The sequence below is a fragment of the Emydura macquarii genome, unplaced genomic scaffold (genome assembly GCF_026122565.2).
Source record: "Emydura macquarii macquarii isolate MOO-44397 ecotype Brisbane River unplaced genomic scaffold, CSIRO-AGI_Emac_v2 contig_3517, whole genome shotgun sequence".
Taxonomy (NCBI): Eukaryota; Metazoa; Chordata; order Testudines; family Chelidae; genus Emydura; species Emydura macquarii.
This window is the reverse complement of record NW_027133654.1, coordinates 3,592,658-3,620,189: the sequence shown is the minus strand read 5'-3', so window position 1 is coordinate 3,620,189 and position 27,532 is coordinate 3,592,658. Positions and strand designations below refer to the sequence as shown.

Genomic DNA, 27,532 nt, shown 5'->3' with positions numbered 1-27,532 from the left:
GCCCAAGTGGAGATAAATAAAGAAGTTGAGAGGGTGTATGTAAACTAGCTTTTAAAAAAAATCTTTCACTTCTGCTAATCTAAGGCACTATCAATAAAAGGCGATGAAATGTGTTTGTTTATAAGTTATGGCTTAAAGAGGAAGAGTCTCTTTAAAGAGTTTACTTTCCCTCCCCAATCCTGGCAGCCAATCTTAAAAGCCCAAGCAGGAGATAGTAGCAAGGTACAGAGGAGAGCTGTGATTCCTAATTTATATCCCTAGCAAATAAATCAAAGCTTTCATGAACAGAATTGTCTCCCATACTTGCCATCTAGCATGTGAATACTCCAGGCTGGTGGATCCCTATCTATTCTATCTTTTCTGATTCATTATAATTACATTTCCATTCGCTTCACTAATGAATGAAAAAAATCCTAACCTTCCAAGCATTTGCAAGTTCATTGTAACACTTGGTAATCGCTGGCAAGAGAACTCTGGGATCAAGCTGTGTAGCTAACATAGTTTTCAATGATGTTACACGGAGATTAAGCTGGGATGAAGGACCCAATTCCATCGCAATCTTTTCCAAGCAAACAACCTATCAGAAAATTCAAGAACAACAACAACAACAAAAATAGTAAAATGAACCATTCAAGAGCTGTTTTCACAATAATCTCCTCCAGAAAAGTACTGTAGTCTAGGAACCAACAAAGAAATCACTTACTTAATTTTAAAGGTTTATACTCAGTTTAATTAGCACTTGAAAAGCATTTCGGAAATAAAAAGCACTATGTTAGTGTTAAGAACCATTATTAGAAGCAAAGAGCCACCATAGTTAGACGCATATTGGATTATTGACCAGTTCAGCTGTCTGTACTACTGTAAACACTACAATTTATGAAGTTTGCATACAAGACGTTTTCTCCTTCAGTAAATAAAAACTGAAAAAAGGGTGCAGGAGAAAATCCCTCAAAGTTCACACCCTACCTCCTAAAGTAGCAAGTTAAGTCTCTGAAAGGTTGGAGGAGAATACCAGCTGCATCATTCCATGATCATCTACTAAAGGAGGCTGAGTAGAAGCAGAATCAGGAGATCTCCCCCAGGTATCCAGGTGACAAAATTCTCATTTTAGTTCACTGCAAAATCCTGCATGACCACCATAATTTTAGCTTCCTCATAAGGTAGTTAAGTCTTATCCCCTCACCCATATTAAGACAGTGATGGCTCACCTGAAGCAAAGAATCCAACAGATAGGGACTAATGAAGTGTGGTAGTGTTGCCACAACTTTCAGTAGTGCAGTCACTGCACTAAGCAAGTAAATCTCATTAGAGATCAGCTCCCTTTTGTGTTTTAGGGTCTTCAGCAATGCTGGCATCAGCCTGCAAATAATCAAGTAAAACAAAGGTAAATCCATTGTCAATTGCAAATTTGGAGGCAAATTTCCAAACAGGTCTCAATCCAGCCTATAAAAATGCAGGCACAACTTTTCATGTCTAGAATTTCTACATGCACAATTTCAGAGTCTATTTTTTAAAAACTGGCCTTTTGGATTCACTTCTCTATTCTATTTTTCAAAAAGTTTTTAAGAACATTAGATTTACACTACACTACGAAATTGATCATTTTAATGAAGGCTAAAGCATTCTTAAAAAGCTGTTTATTAAATGCCTGAGTTCCATGTGAACAGGCAGAACTAAACAGAGTTGTATCATAGCTATTTTCCAACTGTGCTGAGCAAGGTTTCTATGTTTTAAATACAGTCAGGCTTACAGTGGTAATGTAGGCCGTTTGACAGAGTCTGCAAGAACTTCTGTAATTATTAAATGATCTCCAATCCTTACATAACTAATGCATCATTTGCTTCATAGTTCTCTCACTATAAGTACTCAGGAGAACACACAGGTATTGGAATGCCTTCATCCACTTCTGCAAAGCACACTGTCCACATACAGACTACCAATTAGTTTAACAGCAGCTTAAGCCAGTCTTCCTTAATAATACATTTTATCTGATGTAGTTTCTGCTGCACTGAATCCTTTAAAGAAAATGATGATACCTTGGAAGATGAGGTATTGTCAGTGCTTTCAGTGTACAGGTGACCTCAGCTACACATAGCAAAGCACTTCCCATCACATTCCTTTCTTCTTTCCTTTCCAAAGAAATCAGGTCAACGGCAGCCTTCAGAACAGGCACAAAAGACTCTGGATGTTCTGTGCCAAAACATTTGCACAGCAGTTTGAGACTGAACAAAGCGGTCTGCCTGTTGATGGCTTGCTCCTCCTCCTCTTCATTTATTTTACGCTGTACAATAGTGATTAGCTCTGGAATTAGTTCTAAGAGCTGCCGAACCTCAGAGAACAAAAGAACACACATATTAGATATGAAATTAAAAACATAGCTAAGTTCAGATCTTGCAAGTTATTGTGTGTGGGTGGAGTACATCTTGCTACTCAAAAGGTACACTGCTAATGTGAAACTCACATTTCTATCAGAAAATTCTACACCTGCCCTTACACGTCACCTATCTACATCAGCAGAAAGGTGCAAATAGTCTAAACAAAAAGAATGGATTTAACCCTTTGCCTTACTTGGGCCTTCTGCCAACGTGTGCGCTGCTGCAATTTATTGTTCAAGAGATCCATTGCTTTGCGTCTCACAGAAGGCAGCTGGTTTGTCATTAGTCCCCTAATGACAGGGATAAATGTCTGTGTTGGCAATAAGGCATTGACCTGTAAAAAAAAAAAAAAAAAAAAAACCAATAGCAACAGTAATGTTTTTTTCCTGTATTTCACCATCCTAATCCCCAATAAAGTAAAGAAGGTGAACTAACAATTCCAAAGTGGACATCCTGAGAGCAAAAGAGGGGATCAGAAGAGAAGGAAAAGCATGGTGTAGCATGCTGGTCCCAGGATATTAGAGAGACAAGGTGGGTAAGATATTTCTTTTGTTGGACCAACTTCTGTTGGTGAGAGAGACAAGCTTTCAAGCTTACATAGAGCTCTTCTTCAGGTCAACCAGACCTGAAGAAGAGCTCTGTATAAGCTTGAAAGCTTGTCTCTCTCACCAACAGAAGTTGGTCCAACAAAAGATATTACCTCACCCACCTTCTCTCACAAAAAATAAGACAAACAGAAATGTTATTATCATCATTTTTAAAAAAAGAGAAGGAAAACCAAAGCCAGCAAGTGGACGAATGAAAACTCACTTTATCTAGCATATCATAAGACTTATTGAGCAGAGCCCTCCAAAACTTTGCTGTCGGATTGTCTGCATTTTCTTCCACTGAGTGTGCCACAACATTTATGTAGCGAAGAACTTCTTCTAATAATCTAGATGGAGAAACATCTTTTAATGAGTAACATTTACAAAAGGATTTTATTCCTGGAGGGCAGGAAATTTCACAGGACAATAATGAGGGTAAAACAAATATCCACTACAGAAAACTATTTACATTTTATCTAGATATTAAAATGAGTCCATCCAACCCTCTAACCATTTTATCATAATTTCTACAGAATAATCATTCTGCCAAAAGCCTCTAGAAATTAATTAATGAAAGTCTGGAAACTAGTAAGGGTGCAGAACTTCACTTGTGCCATACATCTCTTCTTTATTGACCATCATCCCATGCAAGTTACACCTCCCCCCCCCCCAAACCTAAATTTTACTGCACTGAAACATCTGTTACATTCAGCTCTTTTAAATTACATCTGTGATGACTGTAATTCTCTCATTCTGATAAAAGGGCTTCCACTGACAAGGGATATTTCATGGGACTGAAGGAGCAACAAGTGTTTTGGCTAGAAGAATTTCAGATATAATTTCAGATTTTTAGAGACCCTCTTACCATGGCAGCTATATGCTTATGTAAACATTAAAGTAAATATATAAAGTCACCTAAAAGGGGCAGAATTAATTTTTTAAAAAGCACTTCATCTGTCAGAAATAAACAAACCCAAAAATAAGGTAACAGTTAAACCAACTGAAAACAACCTGTGTGTAATAACCTGTTTGGTGTTTCACAAGAGAGACACTAAAAATATCCATTTTATATCTATTCCCCCAAATATTTTTTCCAACACAATGAGGAGAGCCCACTTAGCAAGATCCTTAACTTGTAACAAACATAAGAAGTTTGTAGGAGGGTTTTCTTTCTTTTTTGTGTACCTCTGCTCTGACTCCTGTAGCTCTTCAACTCCATCACATTCCACTATCTGATTAAAAACAAGAAAAAAATAACCCAAACAGTTGTTAGGACTTGTATCACAGTAACATATTGGAACCATTTCCATGAAGGGTATGTTAACATTTCAATTAGAATTTTTCCACAGTTGTAACTTAGCCATAAAAAATTAATGATAGGATGAAACCCAAGAAACTCAACTGAAGATTGTTGTAACGTTTTTATAGTACATTTATTGCTGACGAACGACACTGGATTGACATGTTAGGTATCTGAAGTCCTCAGGTCAAGCACAGGATTGGCAGCGTCAGTGCAAGCTTGCCTCACGCTACTCTGTCAATATGTTTCAAACATGAGATGGAGGGATCACCTCTAAAAAAGAGAGAGGAATTGAGTTTCCATGGCCCTTCAGTCCCTGGCCTCTCTGCTGAGACTGCTAGTGAAAGCGCCCAGCCTACAAATACCAATTGCAATGGTGGTATTGCACAAAGAGACAGATCACTGACTCATTTCATGTAAGCCACCAAACTGCAGTCAGACGGACTGATAAATGCTACCAACTAGGGCTGGATTTGAATCAGTGACCTAGGGCAACGGTTCCCAATCTGGAGGAAGCACCCCCTTGGTGGGGAGGTGGGGTGCCAAAAATTACAGGGGGGCCATAAGGCTTCAGTAATATTGAGATCATTTAGCCCCCCAAGCTCCGCGCTGGGTGCAGCAGCCTCGAACTCTGTGCCAGCCAGAGCAGAGGAACAGACCCCCGAGTTCCATGTCGGCCAGGCACAGCTCCCCCAAGCTCCGTGCCAGCTGGACTCGAGCAGCAGACCCAAATGGAGAAGCAGCCACCCCTAGTCCTGCACTGGCCAGGTGCCTGGTTGGAGAGGAGCAGCCCGACGCCGGTGGGGGCCTGGAGCAGCCCCAGACCACTTGCCAGAGCCTGCCTCTATCACCCTCCGTCCATGAGGGACAGGAAGAGACAGGGACACATGGGGTGTGCGGTGGCAGTTGCACCAGGGTAGGCTTAGCTTCTTACTCAGGTCAGAGTAATTTACTAATTATTATGTAATTTGCTGTTATCATTAAATAACATTTATTTATATGCTGTTTATAGGGGTTATATGTGTTTATGGCTGGTGGGAGGTGCGGCACGTGTTTTACCTAGTGTTAACTAGGGGGGGCTTTCACTCAAAACAGCTGGGAACCACTGACCTAGAGGTGAAAAATTTCACATCTCACCAACTATCCCAAGCCTCTAGTTCCCCTAAACTGATTTTTTTTAAAAACGTGTTTGGTCCTTTAAGATTTAATAGTATAATTTTTCACCTCTGACTTGAGAGTTTTACCAGATTCCAACACTATAACTCAAAGGCACCTTACAATATATTATACAAAAACAAAAAAACAAAAGTTACCTTTGAGTTATAGTGCTGCAATCTGGTGAATCCAGATAGTGTGATATCAGCCAATTATCGAGACTATTTGCCATTGACTTCATTGTCGCCAGGATTTACCCTGTCTTTTACCTAATATTCAATTCACACAGACTAGGTCTCTTTGAAAGAAAACTGCAAAAGAAATCAACAAACTTTTACTAACAACAAACTGCAAAAAGTCTTCAGAACTGTGTAAAAGGCAGTTAGTCAAATATATAGCAGAATGTATATAAACCAGATGTGTTCAGAATCAAAAGAAAACCAAACTATAATTAAAGACATTGTAAATATGAGCACTTTAGAAAAAAGTCTGCATTACCTTTTTCACAAAACTTTGAGAAGCCAGAAGCTGTGCCATGAAGGAGACAGATAAAAATTTAAAATGTCGCAATTGTTTGCCTGTGTGAGACTCCACACTAAAAAGCTGCACTTCTTCATCTTGTGTTTTCGTCTTGCACGTTCTTGTTTTTTTTGATCCAGGACCATCTGATAAAACATCCCCCAAACAAATTTACTTTCTCAGCAATGACCAAGAGAAAAGCTTTTGATTGCCAATTACTAAAACTGAAATAAAATGTTGCAACAGTTAAAGGGCAAATAAGTGCTGAATTGTTCAGTAGTGTAGGTGAACTTGGTAACTGAGATTTAGCGTCCAGTCCTACAGTCCTCACAATGGCAAAAATCCCATTGACTTCAACAGGAGTTTTGCTTGTGCAAGAATGGAAGGATCAGGCCCAAAAGAGTCCTCTGTATTTTTCAATATACTCTTCTACAAAATGCTATATGAAGTTATCAGTTCTCTCCCATTCTTTGCTAATTTCTTCATTATTACAGTGATACTGTACAATAGGCAAGCCAAAGGCTCAAGCAAAACAGCACGAGTTCTGAACTCCAGTCAGTTAGCTTTGTGTTAGCTGTATTCATTTTGCAAAGTCCCAGCATCCTCTCTCTATTAAGTCTGAAGCAAGATACAAAAATACAGGAGAAGGGAACACATCTCCATTTCATTAACTTCTAATACAGATATTAAGATTTTGTCTGATTCTTTCTGCATTATAAACTGTATATATTTTATCTTTCCTTTTGTGTGTTGTGAAAAAGCTATATAGGAAATGGGCCACGAACAGGATGTCACCAAGAGGGCTTTTAGAAGTTGGGTCACAAAATCCTAGACTGAGCATATTTGGAGATGTTGCTTTCAGGCCTGGGAAAGGAAAACTCCTTGCAACACTTAAATAATGGATTTAAAAAAAAAAAGTATCAGGACATACTGTTCTGAATTTCAAACAAGTCCATTAAAAAATATGAGTTCATAAGTCCCTGCAATCTTGTTTGCTTTAAAGAACAGACTTATAAAACAAGCCTATACTATATTACACGTTTTCTTCTATACACTAATTCCTATGCGTGGTTCCTTTTCATTTTAAACCAAACTACTCTGGAAAATATTACTGTATTCTATGAAGGAAAAGTACTATTTGGCCCTGAATACTCAAAGTATTTTGAAATTAAATTTTTAGGCACAAAAAGGATATATGCTTCTTAACTGTAGTTCTAAATGAATGAGTGAGAGATACACAATTAAGGTAATTCAGCATCCCAAAACCTTCAACAACAGAAGTAACATTAAGGTTAACATTCATCTATCTGTTGGTTCACATTCAAGTCTGTTTTGTGATTACCTTCTTTGTTCTCTGGCAGTTTTGTTAAGTACTGGATTATTTTCATCAAGCTCTGGAATTGATGTTGAACACTAAACTCACAACAGACAGAAATCCAAAATTCAATGTCTGTCTCCAAAACGGCATCCTGTTTAAAGGATTAAAAAGAGAAAATATTTATTTCAAGAATTAAAAATAAAAGAAAATTGTTATTGTTGAATGTGTGTGAATGTACAGTACTAAGGAATTCTTGGTCACTAATGCAAACAGCAGCAGCAAGATGTATTGGTAGACTCATGTCCCCTCTGAATGGACAGAGACCAACAGTTCATTCCACATACTATCGAACAGCCATACTGTGGTAATGACTATGGCTTACCACTAACTTCAGCTGGATCTGAACAAATTATCGATAGTGAAACGTTCCACGCTCCATAACCTCTAAATACATTAGAAAAGGAGTCACTAAGAAATTTGTTGTATTTATTGATTTTTACACAAGAGAAAACAGACCTCCTCAAAACCTAACTTGGTCTTTTAAAACAAACTAACAAAAAATAGGCCCAATGGAGCCAAGATGTGAGTACCACATCCACTGAAACCTAGGCAGGGCTGAATTTGGCCCAATAGGTCGTGAAACATTACAGCAATAGCTGTGCTATTAACACTGAATGTGATAATTAAAACTGAAAATTGTAAAAATCTACCTAACTTTTCCCCATTAATGCTGTTTGAATCTTTTCTGAATGTCACTCAGCCTGGATGCAGAAACTAGACTTTCTGAAAACCATGTAATAGCAAAGTGCTATTGTGTTTGGGTTCACAACATGGTTGAGGGCTGCAAATATAAAAATCTCCATTCATAAAAAATATAATCACCTCCACTAAAAAAATAAACACACCCTAAATTCTGAGCCTAAACTATGCTAACAGTTTTCCTTTAACAATTTACATGAAAATCCTGTCTACACTACAAAAAAAAAAAAGTACATTTCTGTGGCCAAACTGTGATATAATATGGTTTATTCTGGCCTATGTGGAAGAATAAAATCCACACCAAAGAATCTCATTTCAGTCAGCCACACAGGCAAGGAAAAAAACTGTTAAAACATTACTACTTAGATTGTAAGCTCTTTGGGGTAGGGACTGACTTTCTGTTATGTTTGTACAGCACCTAGCACAAAGGGTCCTAACGTATGATTGGGGCTCTTCGGTGTTACTGCAATACAAATAATAATCAACATCATCCTCATGTTTTGGTAGCAACAGTGCTTACAGATGGTTATTTTTGTAGGGTAGACAAGGTCTTATCTCACATCTTTCTAAAGAGAAACCGTTAAACTGAATGGAATACATGCTAAAGAGTCAAGGTAGGTGAGGTAATATCTTTTATTGGACCAACTTCTGTTTGGTGAAAGAGACCATCTTTCGAGTTTACTGTAAACTTGAAAGTTTGTCTCTCTCACCAACAGAAGATGGTCCAATAAAAGATATTCCCTCATCCACCTTGTCTCTTTCATATCCTGGGACCAACACCGCTACAACACCACTATATGGAATACATGCAGTTATTTTCACGGTTTACATTTTTAAAAGAAAAGGAAAAAAAAAGTTAATCTCCTCATTGTTCTGACCTTCTCTCCATTGGTTGCTGCAGTCACTGTTTTGGTTACATGCTGTTCAAACAAGAGCACAAGAAGAACCCAGAGGAATCGTTCCCCTCCCAAGGTATCAATCAGCTGAGCCAGGATTGGCAGGCGTCTGTGCTCAGGCACATGAGGCAAGGCATCCACAAATACGTGTATGATTTTAATAACTACCTCCTCCACGCTCTGTGCAGCCTCTGGAGACCCAGCATCTTCAGCCTATGAACAACATAGGGAGTTACAATGAATTATCCTTAACAGGCACAATCTAACGAGGATTTTGTATGCACATAAAGCAAATAAAGAGGTGGGAATTGTTCCTGTGCACCACATAAATCAAAGCAAGACCATTGCCAAACATTACAATCACAAGATAAACATCTAAGGCTTCACCTTGCAAAAATGTAAGGCTTGTTGATATCACAGAAGTCTTCACCGGCAGAATTGTGTACGAGCCCCCTAATGTAGATTTGCTGCACCAGTGCAAAGTGGGGCTAACAAGAGACTGGATGTTTTTCTAAACAATTTTCAGTCATCGAATTTTCTTTGAGTTTTATGCAAGTATTTTATTAAAATGCTCTCATGAATTATGAAAAGTACTCAGCAACACCTTTAGTTTATTCTCCCTGAAGTCAATGGGAGATTTTCAAAGGAGATCAGCGCTGAGCACATTTGAAAATCTCACTCTCAGCATGCATTTTAAGTCTTTCCTCAAATTTTACACTGTAATAAAAACAATTTTGGTAGGACTTGGAGAATATCAGCTCATTAACAGACCACTATCTATATGTAATAATTATATATACAAACATATATGCATATATAGATTTGTTTTCACATTGGGTAATTGCTCCATTATTCAGTAATTACCAGGGATCCTAGTTTTCTGTGATAAACAACCTCAAAATTCCCAGATGAAAGAAAGAATAAAAAAAAAAAAATCCACGTTTTTCCACACTTAAAATGAAACACTGAACTTTAGTTTCCCTAGTCACAATATATATAGATGTCAGTTGAACATAATGTTTTATTGATATATTTACAATTTTTAAGCAAGTTTGAAGCCTACCATTGTCATCAATCATGATAATAAAATACAATTAATAAAATTGCAATTTGTATTTCTTACATATACCAAATACTTCTACATCTGTATTCTGTACTTTCAGAATTATTTTTAATGCACAAAAACGCTGGAATGATCCAGTCACAGTGCATTGTTTCTTTACTGTTGTCAATGGCCCTGCTGTTTCAGCCTTTCGCTTTGTTTCTTTTTATTCAGTTTATGTTTAATGCTTTCCATGTGTTCTACAACTGTCTGCCTTGGAACATAATCCACAGCCTTGCTGTATACAGTACAGAACAGCACATTACCATCAACGTGAAATTTGTCCTTGCCAAACTCAGTGACATGATCTTTAGGGATGATTTTTGAAGTTTTTGGCATTTCATAGCTTTAATTACTCATGTCTGGAGGCTGAAGTGAAATTTGAGAGGCATTAAAACAGTAACCCCTATATGCCGTTGAATAACCTCTATATGCTGGAAGCAGTTTATTGGAGTACGTTTAGCTATGCAAATTTAAAGCACATTCAAAAATCAGCCACAAGTGGGTGAGGTTGCAAGCACTGAATAAGTGACACTGGTACTTTCAGTACAATTTAGTTATACATTTTGAATTTTTTCACAAAATGTAAATGACTAAAGACTTTCTATAAAAACGCCCCTTCTGTATAATTACAAGTTACTTTTCAAATTTTGCTCTTTTTGCTTCTTTATGATGCATGAAGGGGGCCCGAAGGGTTTTCCAACCACGGATTTTTTTTTCCTACTTGTGTTTACGTTAGAAATTCAGATTTCACCCACTATGTTTTTTGTGAGAACTCATGGACGACTGAAGAATGTTAGGGACAATGTTAAGTGAAACCAGATTCAGGGAAAGTGTTTTTATTTGGTCTTTTTCTAACTTTTGTTTGTTTGGTTTGGGTTCATACTTCTTTAACTCAAATGGCCAGCAAAAAAGAGTTAAAAGATCTGTGATCTCCAATGAGTTCAACAAAATCAGGGAACACCAGATTTGATATTTCTAACTGTTCTTTGATAAATAAGCTAGAAAATATTTTTTTAAACATTTCAGGCCACATTCTGGCAACATATGGTATTTTAATGAAATCATTATGAGGCTTTTAAGTATGTCACTGAGACCTGTACACGAAAAGAAATGCTCCAAACTAGCTATATAAGTAATGACTTTCATTCCACCTGTGTAAAATCCATTTCTCACTCCCCTGGATAAGGAGGATGCTTTTTCAATAGTACTTTTTATTAGACCTTAGGACTAATCATGTCTGGCGATACCCAGAAATCTTCTGGAACATGCTATAAATGTATTTATTAATGCTTTCGGGGGAAAAAAAACCAACCCAATAAAAACCAATAAACAAACAAACAAAAGCAAAACAAACCTCATACCCAAAAAACCTGTTCAGAGTCTTCTTCCTGATTCTAATGAAAGAAAACAACCTTACCTGTATAAGAGCAGGAATAACCATCTTCACCGTCTTATTAATTATTTGGAAACTATAAGTATCATCTAGACGCATGACGTTTGCCCCCATGAATGTAAAAATGGGCATGATGTTGTGGAGAACTTTATCCTGAAAAACAACCACCCAAAAAACTAAAGATTAGTGTTTTCAGTTTTAGATACTAAAACTACTAATTTCTGTAGGAGGTGTGTGTGTGTTTATGGTTTTGTTTTTTTCCATATTTTTTTCAGTACATCTTATGGGTTTTTGACTCTTTATCTGGCTCTTTTTTTTTTCTTTTTAATAAATAATACCTAAGTTTACCATAACTGAAAAAAATTAGAGAAAACAATTCTCTATTCACTTTTTTTTTTTTTTAAACTGACTAGATTTCAAGTTGTTGGTGTCCCTGGAAGTCACAGAGTGACTATGCTCAAGGGTATATAATATTTAGAAATAAAACCAAGAATCTAAGTAAATTACTAAAGAAAAAGAATTGAGACTTAAAGCTGATGAAGTTTGTTATGCTCTTATATCCAGATAATGCAGTACAATGATATGCAAAATCATCTGAAAGTAGATTTTCAAAGACACAAATGTGAATTCGGTACACAACTCCCAACAACTCTCAATAGAAGTTGGAAACCTAGCTGCCCCCTCTATCTTCCAAATACCTGAAATACCAGAGATGACACAATGTGAGGTAATAATTGAGCATCTGCTTTAAATGTTAGTTTTCTGACTTCTTTAGGTTACCTACAACCACATTGTTAATTTAAATACAAATTCAATTTGAAACTTCTTTTCAGTTTAATGTAGCTTAGTACTTCAGACAACTCTCAGAGTACTGGCAGTAGCACCATCTTGCCAAAGTCTTTGTCACTGGTTTTATAAGAGCACAATGTAAGAGGCTGTGAACAGGTTTCCTATCCAGCCTTAACAAGCAGAATAAATATGCCATGTTTAGAAAGATATTTAATATTCCAGCCAAATATGTGCTTTATTTAAAACATGAAAACCAGTCACTGACTCAGTATTAATGGACGGACGGACAATTGTTTACGTGTTATATATTGGGTTCCCATAAAGTAATTAAAAACTACCTGTCAAATACATTTCAGTTTAATCATGAGGAGAAGCACTTGATTTTTCAACTTCTCAACTGATAGACTGAATAATGGGAAAAAGGGGGGGGGGGGGAGCCTTTATATACAGGTACACTTTTAATACTACCTGTGTAACTTATTTTAATAATCGTTGCATATGCAAGCTTCAGCCCAAGAAGAGAACAGAACTCTTATTTCAGAAGGTGTTTCAAAGACTTAAAACATTATTCAATAAAATCATTACACTGTTGCACGAGATAAAAACCACTAAGAATATCTTTCACTGTGCTGTTTGTTTGTGCCAGATGCTCCCCTATGCTGCACGGTATGGAGGGGAGAAAGAAGAAAAGGAGGGCAAAAGGCCTTGAATATAACAGAAAAGTGGGGTGCACCATTTAACCTGAGAGGGATAATGTCATGTTGAACTGTATTGCCTTTTGTAATAAGTTTCCCATTCCCCATGGCTTTTTCTGTGGCAGGGATAATAAGATCCTTGATAATCAGTGATTAAAAACACAGAGGCAAAGTATCTTTCTGTTTTTAAATAAATAAATGGGAGTGGAAATCTCCTCAAAAGAATTTAAGGGACATCTATTTTTGTCCCGTTCCTTTCAGGAGTAGTTTCTCTGCTGAAGTCCTTTACATCTTTTAAGCTTTCTTTTTTCTCCTCTCTTAATACAACAGGAGAGAAGAGAAGAGTTGCTAATAAAGCTCACGCACTACTTACAGGGAACATGCCAGCAGCAGCACCAAGCAGTAGCAGGGCATGGTGATGTGTCTGAGGCATTTCTGATACCCTGACACACTGAACTATCAGCTCCACATTGAATTTTTCTTTATCAAGGATATCTGCTGGGAGAAATAAATTCTTGATTAGTAATTTAAAAAAAAAAAAAAAAAAGATTATTAATGTTAAGAATAAACTGACATATTATTGCAATTCTAAATGCAGCTAATGTACAAAAGCTAGAGAAAGTTTTCATACTCAGAACTGGAACCTGTAATTTTACCTGACTGGATCCTGCTGCCATCTGGGGACAGTTTCTGACAGATGTTTAGCAAACAGCCAAGGATTAGCTGCTTTGTATATTCCATATTTTCCTGTTCTGATGTTGAAGTTTCCAGACATCTAAAGATTCAGGAGGTAGTTGGGGGTAAGAAGTGGAAGGATAGAAAATAAAATTCAGATAAATTAATGGACAGGTCACATATTAAAAATCCAAACTAGAGATAATGTCTTCATGTTAAAACAATTTAAAATTGGAGACTTCCATAAAAACATCACTAATCTTTCATGTTGTGCTGAGAACATAAACCAGTTTTCTTATTTTCACCTCAGTGTTTTTTTCAAAAACTGCCAGAAGTTTCAAACAGTTTGTACTTTTTGTTCATTACAGGCCCCACAGAAAATAATCACTGTTGTGCATTGAAATGTCATTTGAACATTTAATGTCACTCAAATGAAAAGTTCACTCAATCATCCACTTTCCTTTGACACACCTTGACTGTAAAGGTAAATTTGAAGGTTTTAAGTTCATGTAGCACTTTTTAAGCAAAGTTAATGATGTGTGTGGTCTGAACACTAATTACCAAATCTGTTAAAAAGTTTAAGTTACAAAATAAAAGGAAATTTAGGGCTTTGATTTTTCACATGCTAGGCCGCAAGAAGTCAGACAGGCAATTCAGCAAGGCTCTTCCTCCCAAGGTATCACATATTTGAATAACATCTGGTTTTGAGTGCTTCTTAGGGGTTTTAGGAGAGGCATATGTAAAATCTGTAAACTTTAGTAAACATCTGGAAATGGGGCAAGATAGAAGTAGCAGTAATTTCATTAGGCTGCTTTAAAAAGGGGCAATATTACTACTTTCTGGAGATCATCCTTTAGCAGGTGCAGTGTCACAATAGCATCATCCTTACCACCACCAGATGTCTGCATGGTCATACAGAAAATCTGGGTTTAGGAAAAAAATTAGCACTCCCAAGCCCCTTAATACAGAAATAAAGCACATGGTCTATATGTCTGACAAGCTGCATGTATTGTACCACTCTCAAAGGCCCACGGCAAAATTGACAATATTGACAGCGTATCCTGCTCTCCTGACTGAAGGAGTTAAAACAAGGGAAGCAATGATACGTTGCTGCCAAAATGTGGAGGTATTAGCCCATATTCTAATGTTTTACATCCTCTATTAGTGAGGAAACAATATATAATGACTCATGTTTTTAATAATTTCTAATGAGGTGCCATTACCTGGCCAGTAGGTTAAAAAGTGCAGGTACTAGCACCTGAGGACGTTTGAGCTTCTTCTTGTGTTGCAGTAATTCCAGGATGAGTGTAACTCTCTGCCAGTTCACACTGCTTATTTCCTGTACCGATTCTGGAACTTGGGGTTTCCTAAAAAGATTAAAACTCAAGAGAATCAAGATATAGTCAATCAAAGAAACTGAACGTGGCACAGCTTGCTTTTAACAAAACAAAACAAAAAAAATACTTTGGTTCATACTGCAAAGGTTTTGCTTGGCCTTTCAAACAGAAATAGAATCTCAGCACGTGTCAAAAGAAAAACAGATCCAGTTTTAAAAAAATATATATAACGACAGGATGCCTACTGTACAGACACACACCCCAACACAAACCTATAATCTCTGATGGGTTCCTGTGACTGAAATCATTTTTTTTATTATTAGTCAGTTGCCTCAATGCTGACCTACTGATCATCCAGCTAACGGACAATAGTCTCATTTTAACTAATGGCTGGCTAGGTGTTGGCTAAACTTGGTCCATCTGGCCAAGAATAGGAAGAGCATCTTCATGCACTGACTCGCCTGCCTAGTAAGGAAGGCTTTAAACCAGATTCAAAGGGGGTAGGTTACAAAACCCACAGATAAATATAAAAGAAGGTGACATAACAGAGGATTAAATATTTAGAGGTGGGGGAGGGGCATGGAAAATTACAATAGGGTCATAGAAACAAGAGGAAAATCAGTGGGGGAATCTGCTCAACATCTTAGATGTCTATTCACAAATGCAAGGAGTATGGCGAATAAACATACTGGAACTGGAAGCATTCATGCACACGCTCAATTATGACTTAATTGACATGACTAAGAAGTGGTGGGATAAGTCTCCCGACTGCAATATTGGCATAGTAGGGGTATAGCTTGTTCAGGAAGGACAGGCAGGGAAAAAAGGGAAGAGGTGTTGCATAATACATCAAGAATATATACACTTGTTCTAAGGTCTAGAACAGGGGTTCTCAACCAGTGGTACGCGTACCACCAGTGATACGCGGAAGACGGCTCGGTGGTATGCGATGGAAAACGTGCCGCCGATTCCGCCGCCGAATCCCCCTCTCACCGCCGCCGATAAACCCTGCCGCCGCCGAATCCCCCTCCCTTGCCGCCGCCGAAAAACCCCGCTGCCGCCGATTCCCCCCCCTGCCACCGCTGCTAAACCCCGCTGCTGCCGAATCCCCCCCTGCCACCACAGAAAAACCCCGCTGCTGCTGAATCCCCCCCGACGCCGCCGAAAAACCCTGCTGCCGCTGATTCCCCCCCCTGCCGCCGCCGAAAAACCCCGCTTCCGCCGATTCCCCCCCGCTGCCGCCGCCGCTAAACCGTGCCGCCATCGAACCCCCCCCCCGCCTCTGCTGATAAACCCCGCTGCCACTGAACCCTCCCCCCCGTTCCGCCGCCGGGAAACTTTGCCGCCGCCGAATCTCTTCCCCTGCCTCCAGTCAAAAAAATTTTTGCCGCCGAATTAAAGCCTCCCCCCTGCCGCGAAACGCATTTGCCGCCGAAAAGTGTGAAACGGCGGCAGGGGTTCGGCAGAGGGCATTGATCCCTCACGCAACCCCTCAATTTTACTGAGTCCTACTCTGTCCAGGTACAGTTAGGTGAAGGGGTACTTGACCCGACTGTACCTGACCCAAGTGGTACTCTGTAAAAAAAGGTTGAGAACCGCTGGTCTAGAAGGAAGTGGGAGGCATGCCAGTTGAAAGTCTCTGGGTAAAGATAATAGAGGTGACGTCATGATAGGGGTTCTACTACAGACCACAAAATCAGGAGATGGTGGATGAGGCATTTCTAGAATGAATAACTATTATTCAAAACACAACAACGTGGTACTACACCTAGTAGTAATTGGGGACTTCACTCAGACATCTGTTGGAAAAGTAATATGGTAAAACACAAAATTTCCAATAAGTTCTTGGAATGTACTGGAGACAAATTTTTCTTCCAGAAAGTGGAAGCAATAGCCTGGGGAACAGCTATTTTAGACTTGATTCTGACCAACAGAGAGGAATTGGTAGCAAATATGAAGATGGCAGGCAATTCAGGTGAAAGTGATCATGAAATGACACATTTCATGATTCCAAGGAAAGGAAGGAGAGAGAGCTGTAGAATAAAGACAATAGACTTCAAAGCAGCATATATTAAACTCAGAACTGGTAGATAAGGTCCCCTGGGAAGAAAATCTAAGGGAAAAAAAAGTTCAGGAGAGCTAGCAGTTTCTCAAGGAGACAATATTAAAGACACAACTGCAAACTACTCAATGCAAAGAAGAGATAAGAAGAATAGTGAGAGGCCAATATGGCTCCATTAGAAGTTCTTTCATGACCTGATGATGAAGGGTTTCGAAAACCTAACCTATGAAAAAAGGTAAAAAAACTGGGCCTGTTCAGTCTTGAGTAAAAGACTGAGGAGGGACTTGATAACAGTCTTCAAACATGTTAAGGGGCTGTTATAAAGAGGATGATGATCAACTGTTCTCCAGGTCCACTGAAGAAAGGACAAAAAGTAATGGGCTTAAACTGCAGCAAGGGAGATTTAGGTTAGCTATTAGAAAAGATTTCTAACTATAAAAGTGGTTAAGCTCTGGAATAGACTTCCAAAGGAGATTGTGGAATCCTAGTCACAGGAGATTTTTAAGAACTCTTCAGACAAAACACCTGTCATTGATGGTCTAGGTTTACCTGTTCCTTTTACAGCCTGGGGGGCTGGGCTGGATTTCTTGAGGTCCCTTCCAGCCCTACATTTCTATGAGTCTGCCTCTGACAAACACAATCTCAAGCGTAATTTAATGAACAAGACTCTCTGGAAACCAAATAGGGGAAGTGGTTGCATACAGGTGATCAGAGACAGAAGGAGAAGGAATGACTAACCGAACGGCAGTTCTCTCTGCCTGCCTTACTAAGTGAGGGTATAGAAATAATATGACTGAAGCCACATGTGCCCAAACCCATCCATGCATTTTCTTTACATAGACAGAATGTAAATAGCAAACACTCACAAAAATAAGCTCTGACGTGACTGTGCGCACCAAATTCAATATATGATTTTAAGCTTCTTGGAGCAGGTATTGCTTTCTTCTGTGTCAAGCACTCTGTCAGCTCTTTTAAATAATATGACCCGGGATGTGTGTGTGTGTGCGCGCGCAGCTTTGAACTTTGAGCTTTGAACTCTGCAATCCTTGGGATTTTTTTTTTTTTACAGAACCAGTCACAGAAGTTCCTATGCCTTCTATATATTCTATGCCATTCTCTCAACAAGTGGTGTTTTCTAAATGTGTATAGACAAAAATCTGTAGCGTCTATTATCTCTATGCCCTTTACCTCTGCTGCTGTATTTTCTGTCTCCTAGTTTGCTGAACGGTAGCTGGAGCTTTGGCTTTCTCAGGAGGTTCTAGCTCTACACGAATCTGCTCAGCATCAACTGAAATCTACAGCAAAAGAAAAGAAAACATGAACATATTAAATACATATGAGCAACAAAAATCTATCCACCCATCCAAGTACTTATCTGGCCTCTGTCATCATAATAGCTATGAATGCCTTGTCCTAACTGCATCTTTATGCCAATCAGAATGTGAGAACAGTTTTCATCTATATATTACAATAAACAAATTACTATTATTAGAGCAACAGTTACCCTGAATATATTTGGAGAAACACACTTTTTGGTTTTAGACAGATTACTTTTTCATACCGGAAATAAAAATGAAGCATTGTGGAATGTTCCTCCTTCCTCTGAAGTTAATTATTACAACATAATGAATACATACAGACATGATAAATATCTTTTTGGAACACTACTTTAATACATCTTTAATGTCTGCAAAGTAAATTGCATTATAATGTGGTTTATATTGTTTCTGATGACTACCATATTAAGAATTCCGTAATAAAAATAATTATTGATGAGTGTTACCTGAAATGATCTTAACCATTTTGAATAGATTCCCAAGTCCTAACAGTCTGTAACTTACCCCTTTAAAAACACTGCTAATTGACTGGGCACAAAGTGGGTTTTTGCAATTTAACAGTAAATCAAACAGAACTCTCAGTAGCCTCTGTTGCACCTTCCCATCTGGCACTGCAGCAAAGAATGGTTTAGTAATCTGCAACAATAAAAAAAAAAAAAAAAAAATTTAATGAAGCCAAAACAGGTAAATTTTATTGGCAAAATGTGAAACATGGGAAAATCTAAATTAATATATATATGATGATTTACATATACACACACACGTCACTCTATACACATTGTTCCACTTTTGTTACTGTAATACAATATTTGAAAGATAGAAACAGGTGATTTGTATTCCAAGCGAAGATATTTCTCACTTCTCTCAATACAACTTTTTGTCATTAAATAAATTTGAGGTAAAGCTGCTGCAGCAGCTGATGAAAAATAAAGAAAATGGAGCAGCAGCAGTCGGGGCAACCCTGGATACTTCTTATTAAAAACAAAACAAAACAAAAAATAAATAAAAAGGAAAAAACTCCATGTTTACACCTTTCAATATATTTAAGACAAAGAACTTGGAAGTATCTGTTTGGAAAACACTTCAAAAAGAGTTACATGGATATTGGAAACTGGTACATAAAAAAGCCTTCTAACTTTGAAAGAGTCCTTTTAAATTCACTCATGACCATTCACATCTGCTCTATAAATAAAAAAAAATATGAAAAACTTTGTTCAGGAATACTTACTTGCCCAAGTGCTGTGATCTGGAAAGTCGGGATTCCTTTGTAAAGCTCCTTTGCAGTGTGCAGACTTTTGATGAACAAATCCAGACTCTGCTGATCCTTGCACAAGAGGGCAGCTGAATATTCATTGTATTTACCAAGGATGAGATGCATAAGAATCACTTCATCTTTCAACACTGTCTCAGGTTCCTTTAGCACTTTCTCCAGCAATCTATCTATTGCAGGCAACAGGTGAGACAGTATCATCTGCAAGTGGAGAACATTTATAAGTGGGTTTTGTTTTTTTTAATCAACTGTTGCTTTAACAAAAACTTTCAGAAGAGCGGTTTCATTTTTAGTGCAATATCAATCATTGACATCACACTGTGCATTACTTTTTATTATACCTATATGTCAGGGCATGTCCTTCCCTCTAGGGTGCCCCTTCCACTCTGAACGTGGCATTGCAGGGGACTTTGCCCATTAACACTGCTCCAGTAATAAGGGGAAAGAAAGGAAGGCAGGATGGGCGTAATTAGTGGGTTATAGATAGTTGTAATAAGCCATAAATCCAGTGACTTTATTCAGTCCATGATTTTTATGCTAGACACTAAAAATCATGGACTGAATGGAGCCACTGGATTTCTGCAGTGTTGTTGCAGGTGTCTTGGTCCCATGATATTACAGAGACAAGGTGGGTGAAGTATTATCTTTTATTAGACCAACTTCTGTTGGTGCAAGACACAAGCTTTCGAGCTTACACAGAGCTCTTGATCGGAAGAAGCTATGTGTAAGCTCGAAAGCTTGTGTCGTGCACCAACAGAAGTTGGTCCAATAAAAGATATTACACAGCTACAACAACACTACACAAACCTATGCTTGGTTTTTCAGAATACTTGTGATTACTACAGCTCCTACAAACCACAAATTTCTGGAAACAATGACAATCCTCCAGTATGCCATTTACAATCCTTGTAAATATGATATCCAGTTACATTGTATTAAAGCTCACATCATATCTATCACCATCCATGTTTTTTAACAAAATGAATTAATACATTCTGCAGCAGCAAAGAGAAGGAAATTCTAAATCCATGGTTTAAAAGAGGGTTAAATAGACAAAAAATACACCTAATTTTAAAACACTGACACGCACAGAGCATTTGTTATTACATTACAGTTCTCAGTGACATCTTTTTAGAAATTTTTTTCTTGAAACTTTGTTCCACGGAGTCAGTAGGACTTTAAATTTGCCTAAGGATTCTAATGCAGCGTCCTACAATAGAAAAAGTTCCTGGCTGGAGAATAGAAATGTTTGTGATAATCTTTGTATTCTATTTTGCAGATGTGTAACTTTTGCATAGCATGTTACTTAAAGTATCATCCAAATGTCTGCCAAAAATACTATAATATTAATGAGCAGTAACTCCAAGTTACTGTTGCTAAATAAAGCTGCATTTTTTGAGTTCTCCACATTTCAAGACACTTCCATCACTTAAATAAAAAAACAAACCATATATCCTACCCATAAAACAAATGTAGAAACCAGAAAGCCCACACGTACCTCTCCATTGACCTGATGAAGAATTTTCATCAAGCTTCTTGCAACATATGATGGACAACTAGGGGCTTGTACACAATCAAGTAAGAGTTCCAAAGCTTCTGACAACTTCTTCTGTTGGGATTTCTGTTTACTTTGTGTCTGCAGCTCCATGAACAAGCTTCCCAAACTCTAGTTCATAAAAAAAGATGAAAACTAAGTCCTTGCCATAGAAGTTAAGGGCCCCAGAGAGCTGAAATCATTGAAAGTGAATGCAATGTGAGACAGACATGAATAAAGAATACAGTATTCATTTTTTAGCCCTAGAGAGAATCAATATGCATTTTTAAATGGTTGAGATTGCCTTTTTCTGCAATCCTTCTCATCCTTTGGGTTAACTGTGGGAAGAGGCTTCAATGTCTACTTTTCCCTTGACAAGCTTCTTTCTGAGGGAATATAGGCAAGTTCTTGGGCCGTATTCTGCCAAGCAAGAACAACCTCTGGAGGAAGGGAACAATTTTTAGAGAAGGCTGGTGGCTGGAGGGCTGTCTTTCCCCTCCAACGGCCCAGCAGGAATTGCCTGGGATTCCCTGGGAAAAGGACGCAAGGCTAGGGCACCTAATTTTTTTAATAGCGCTAGCTTTCTCAACAATAGCCTTGCCCTGCTTTCCACATCAAGTATTATTAGTAATTATCATCCATGAAAGTGTGGCTATTTATTCAACGAAGAGGATCTGTTAAAAAAAAAAAATCTTAAAAGTTAATTTGTATTTCAAAACATACTCTATGCAAATTATTTAATTCTGTTGCAGACACACACGCTAATTTTCAAGCTGCATTTAAGTTTTTACTATATGAACAGTGGCTTAAACATATTTATTCAGTCATCAAGTATTTATTTAAGTGAGCTCCACTGCAATTTCTTTTACATTCTGGTTTTCCTGGAAGATATTCTGATACTTCCTTCCCCACCCCCAGACTTTCCACTTTCTCAAATGCCATTCTGGTTTCTTTCTTCCCACTCAAGAAAGCAGAATGAGTGGCCTCTTAAACCACTGGTGGGAGAAAATAGATAAGCACCTTGTCTATAACACTCTCTACTCAATAAAGAAGTTGGAATTCCAAGTAGGCCCCCCAAAATGTACTTCAATAATATGTACCTCAACAAAAATATTACCTGGGTCACGTAGGTGGGATCAGTTATGATCTCCTCTGCTTTTTGTACCAGATTATCAAGAATGGGATGAAATGGAGACTCCTTTATCACACTCAGGAAATGGAAACAGTTAAGAGCAGCCCTTCGCACTTCACTCACGGGACTCCCCAAGTTAATCAGCAATGATATTACCACTAAAAATGAAAATGGAAAAGAAAGATTATCAGAAGTGAGCAGTTAGAATTCTTACATTATTATCTACAGCAGCACCAACAGATTCCTCTGTAATTAAAGGGTTTGCTCTTTCCCTTATAAATCTTGAGGGATATACGACTACTTTTAATATGAACTATGGAAATCTGGCCATTAACTTCATCACCAAGAAGCTTCTATTTTTGTTTAAAAACTAAGGACTTCAGTTTTGCTACTAAAATATAAATAAATAAAAATATAGCATCCTTTTCTTGTTTAAAATTTGTTATGCTCTACATAAAAACATGGTGTAATTTCTCAGATGCAAATTTCAAAAGCACTTTCTTATTTGACAATTGCACGCACAACTACTACGTACCAAAACACTACCGCCCTGTTATGGTTATGATTTGACAAAGACAAAACACTAGGAAATTCAAATATACATTTTCCACAAGCAATGTAGCATTCATAATGCACACAGAAAGAACATGGACAAGAAAAATGCATGTTTAACACTTTTTCCAGCGTATAAATATTACTTTTTATTAACAACATGTGACTAAGCCTTAGTCACGTGAGAACTATACAGTTTCCCAGTACCTGGGGAGGAGGCTGATACCAGCTGTTTCTTCTTTTGAGCAGCCTGTGATGTAAGCAATGCATACCCTATATACAAAGCCCGAGTCTGTAGAACTACATTCACTGTGTAGTTTAGTTGATTTGAGAAGTTATAGTTATAGGTCCATAAGACAGAAAGGAATTTGAACAGATCTTCTGAATCGTCTAAATGTACCTTTAAAATAAAAAAGTTAAACATATTCGTTATTCCTTGTCTTGTACCTTTACATTTTTTTATGTGAAGTACCTTTTTTCTTGCTATTATAGCTTGAAAAAGTATTTACATAAACACCCACATTTGATTTTGACTGAGACTAGAAGTGTTGGGCATGATATAAAGCTAACATTAAGAATTTTTATTTCTTGTTTGAGGACTGAGTCCTTTTTTGGCACCAGTTAACCCTTTGCTGTGCACAGCATTCTTTATGCCAGCCTGAGAGTTTTCTATTCTTTTACTTCAACTGAAGACTTCAAAGGTCAAGGCTTTTTTGCTTTCATAAACTGTCCTAATTAGTTACTAATCTGTAATAACTAATTATTATTTAATACTTGTATTGTGGTGGTGCTCGAGGCCGCAAACAGGTTTGAGGCCCCATTCTCCCGCGTGTTGTACGAACACAGCCCCTGCCCCAAATAGCTTGAGAATAAAATACTGCAAGATAATTTGGCAACATCCGTAGGGGTGCAACCAGAATTTTCCTAAGAAGGGGGCCTAGGTTACCTGCTACAGAGCAGAAGTCACTACAAAAGACGGATGAGAAGGTGGGGGGCCCTTGGGAAGCTGAGTCTTAGCAGAAAATAGGAGCTTGGGGGGGCAGTGGGAAGCCATGGTAGTGAGCAGAGAGGAGCTGGGGGGGAAGACAGGGGCAGAGAGAAAACAGGGAAGGCCCAGGGTAGCACAGAGCTTGTCCTATCCCTCCCTCCCCTACCCGTGCCCGGCTCCTGCTCCCTACAGGGGGCTTCACTGTTTGGGTGGTCCCATACTTAGCTCCACCCTGGGCTTCCCTACCCGGTCCTGGCTAAAGCATCCTGGGCTCCCTCCATGCTGACTTGCTGCCAAGCACACCCCATCTGGGCTTGGCACCTGCTAGCTCACAGGATGCTTTGCAGCCAGGGAGAGATTGAGGCTGCCTGATTCAGGACACCGGCTCCCTGCACAGGCACTGGCTGTCCACTCACATTCTGCAGCTGGGGCCCGCCAGCGGGGCAGTAGGAGGGGTCATCCTGGCCCCATCCATCCATGGTCCCAGCTTTGTCCCACTCCAGGCTCTTGTCCCAGAGGGGGGAAGGGGCACCCCTAGCTAGAGGCACACACTGCACAGGGATACCTAGTATCTATGGTCGAGTGGGGTGGGGCGCTGGACATCAGCTCATTTTCCCACTGAACATGCTACATGAATTCTTACCATGTTGCATGGTAAACCAAACACCTAACATAACCCAGCAAATCTATTTAGTTAGCTGTACGATTGGACATAACTAATCATGATCACTATAAAAATGCTATCAATAGAATGAAATTTACTGTAAACAGAGTTTGAGACCAAATTTTAAACCATTATAGAGGTTTATTAAATGTTTTTCCCTGTATTTCAATGAAGTCAAGTGTACAGGAAGCTGTATTAGACTACCTGAATTGCATTATACAATATTTATTCCTAGATGATATTTAGAACCACAACTGTTACAGAAATGCACTGCTTAGTGCTTAAACAGTTTTCCATTCCCTCTCCGATATTACTACCATGTTTACCAATATTTAACAGGATCCCTTGGAACTGTTCTCAGCTTTCTTTAAATATTATGTAGAGGTTCAAAACAAGTTAATGAAGAAATAATTCAGAATATTCATTAAGAACATAAACACAAAAAATACCTTAAACAAAAGACTCATCAGTGCTCTGAACTGAAGAGCATCACGTCCCTCGCTGGCTCTACAGACAAAGATGTCAAACAGCCCCAACAACAGGTGTAAATAGTCTCTGCTCTTTTCATTTAAACTTTCGGGATTCCACCAGGTTTCATCTATGGGCACATGCAAGGTGGAGAAAGACAAACACACCCATCATTAGTTGCATAAAAATTTTTCATAAAAAAAAAAAAAAAAATTTGCATAAAAAAATACTTTCAGGGTATGTCTGCACTGAGATAAAAAACACCTGGCATGGCCATGGTTGGCCCAGGTCAGCTAACTCAGGCTCGCGGGGCTTGGGCTGCAGGGGGAATAAAATTGCAGTGTTAACGTTCGGGCTTAGGCTGAAGCCTAGGCTCTGGGAGCCTCCCCTTTTGCAGGGTCTCAGAGCCCATGCTCCAAACATCTACACCGCAATTTTATAGCTCTGTAGTCCAAGCCTGAGACAGCTGATCCAGGCCAGCCAGGGGTCTTTTATCGCAGCGTTGACCTACACCTGAAACAACCACCCCCCCTAACAACTTCACAGCTGAAGAATCTAGGAAATGTGTCGGTTTTCAAGCCCAGAGAAAGGGAATTTCTAAAAATCTCAGTGTAGCATAACAAATTAGCCTAACTAGAAAGCGAATTCTGTGTTTCTGAGAATAATTTTTAACAGGGGAAAAAAACCTAGGACATAAATTTTTAATTCCTTACTTCAGGTGGTCTATGAAGGGTCACAGTTTAAGTTCTGAAGCTTACCTTTCAAAAAGGACACAGGAGGCTTCAGGCCATTGATAAAGTTTTTCAACAGAAGCATGAGCATGACAGAATCTTCGGCATCAACAGCCTGACCACCGTTGAGCTTTTCTATGTATTCAGTCAGCAACTTATCTGGCACCAAGCTCATGGGCGTTGACTCAATAGGCCATTTTGTGGGAATCACCTGAGAATGAAAACATAATTTAATGTAAACTCACACTACTCCATAGGTTATTGCAAAAAGCCTTACCTATGTACACACAAGATCATCAATAAATCCTGTCCTGTATTTTCATGATCATACTTATTATAGCATTTATGTATGGCACTTGACATTTTCAGAGCACTCTACAAAAATTAACTACTTAATTAGTGTAGGGAAAGAGATAAGAGACTTTTGCATTTGCAACAACAATTCCATATTCCAAACTACCAAATCAACCAGAAGTTATATTAAAATCAGCAAGTGCCACCAAAATGAATTCTATTGATAATAGAGTGTCTTCTGTGATTGTAATACCAATTCCAAGAACATATACATAAATGTTCGGGATCCTGTCTTAAGTAGTTGCCTGTAACTGTATGTCTTCAGGGAAATAAAATAATATACCACATTTACAATACTTCATAAAACAGGGAAAAAAATTCGTTCCTAACCCCATCAGGTAACCAGCTAACAGCTGCTAATGAGGAATACCAAAAAGTGTTTGAGCAACTCTGAAATGTCTCTTTCATGGAAAGGCGTGAGCTAGGCTCCTTCATTGGAAGCCTGCACTAACCCAATCACTGGGCTATCTAAACAAGGGACTGCTGACTGCAGAGCTAAAATGTCCACAAATCATAAAAGGACAAAGTCACAAAATTAATTTCTCTACCTAAATTTTACTAGTACTTTGTTTCCAATACCAGACTTCATGTCTGTTAAAAGGGGCATTGCCATAAAAAATTTCTGGCTGAAAATCTGTACCTTCTATTGTAAAATCTACATCTATTATTACTACAGTTACAAGCAGTACACAAAATTATAGTAATAGAAAGATTAAGAACAAACTTCTCCAATTTTTAGATGTTTGTTATGTGCAATTAATAGCATTTTGTGTACAATCAATTTAACTATTTCCCATTATGTACTCAGGCAATTTCCTCCAAATACTCATACACATGACAAACTTCCCATTGAACTCAATGGCTGAAATACTCATGCGTGGTATGTTACACACACACACATGAGTGTTTGCGAGATCAGGGCCTCAGTCAGTTGTCCCTCTTTGTGTGGGTCTTTCACACAAGCAGTGGGAGAGAGGAAAACACACTTCTTTTTAAAAAGAATAGGGAAATGTGGGTTAGAAAACCAAAAAGTTGAGAGAAGAGACTCAGAAGCAAGTGAGTGATTAAGACTACTTTTATTTCTTCTTCTTTCTGCAATTGACAATATTTCACATTGACAGTGTCCCTTGAATCCTATTAATTGCCTTGCTCTCTTCCAAAGGAATAGGGCAATCATTTGTTTAAAAAAAGATGTGCCTTACTTTCCAAACGAACAGATTTTATGGCTTCCTTTCCTCATTAATTGCCTTTATTTTCAGGGAAAAGTATACTCTCTTGAATGCTTGTTTTGGATTACAATTAACTCAGATTCTGCAGGCATGTCTGTGCTCAGTTTTAACTTCTCCCTTCCACAAGCAGACAGACAACCAATAGTGGCAATTCAAACTCTGATTTTCTATCTTTTAGAAAGAGTTTATAGAAGAGTAACAAAAGTGATTAAGGGTTGGCAGAAATAATTTATAAGAAAAGACTAAGAGAACTTCAATTTAATGTGTTATGTCATTGTAAAGCACAGTAATTCCTTAATTCTTTCTGT

The 27,532-nt window shown here is 38.3% G+C and overlaps 1 protein-coding gene across 1 annotated transcript in view; it reads right to left on the bottom strand.

The window, feature by feature from the left end:
* The window catches only part of HEATR1 (HEAT repeat containing 1), a 53,172-nt gene that overhangs the window by 6,195 nt on the left and 19,445 nt on the right, over window positions 1-27,532 (bottom strand). Inside the window, exons 18-38 of the mRNA XM_067535966.1 lie at window positions 25,669-25,852; window positions 24,892-25,040; window positions 22,998-23,190; window positions 22,224-22,396; window positions 21,071-21,238; window positions 19,531-19,773; window positions 18,807-18,938; window positions 18,154-18,260; window positions 14,790-14,933; window positions 13,548-13,666; window positions 13,265-13,386; window positions 11,432-11,560; window positions 8,892-9,122; window positions 7,279-7,405; window positions 5,916-6,082; window positions 4,148-4,194; window positions 3,186-3,309; window positions 2,569-2,709; window positions 2,037-2,329; window positions 1,209-1,359; window positions 419-577 (exon numbers count right to left, since the gene is read on the bottom strand). Of these exons, the coding sequence (XP_067392067.1) occupies window positions 419-577; window positions 1,209-1,359; window positions 2,037-2,329; window positions 2,569-2,709; window positions 3,186-3,309; window positions 4,148-4,194; window positions 5,916-6,082; window positions 7,279-7,405; window positions 8,892-9,122; window positions 11,432-11,560; window positions 13,265-13,386; window positions 13,548-13,666; window positions 14,790-14,933; window positions 18,154-18,260; window positions 18,807-18,938; window positions 19,531-19,773; window positions 21,071-21,238; window positions 22,224-22,396; window positions 22,998-23,190; window positions 24,892-25,040; window positions 25,669-25,852 (3,303 nt within the window). The remainder of the gene's footprint in view (window positions 1-418; window positions 578-1,208; window positions 1,360-2,036; window positions 2,330-2,568; window positions 2,710-3,185; window positions 3,310-4,147; window positions 4,195-5,915; window positions 6,083-7,278; window positions 7,406-8,891; window positions 9,123-11,431; window positions 11,561-13,264; window positions 13,387-13,547; window positions 13,667-14,789; window positions 14,934-18,153; window positions 18,261-18,806; window positions 18,939-19,530; window positions 19,774-21,070; window positions 21,239-22,223; window positions 22,397-22,997; window positions 23,191-24,891; window positions 25,041-25,668; window positions 25,853-27,532) is intronic.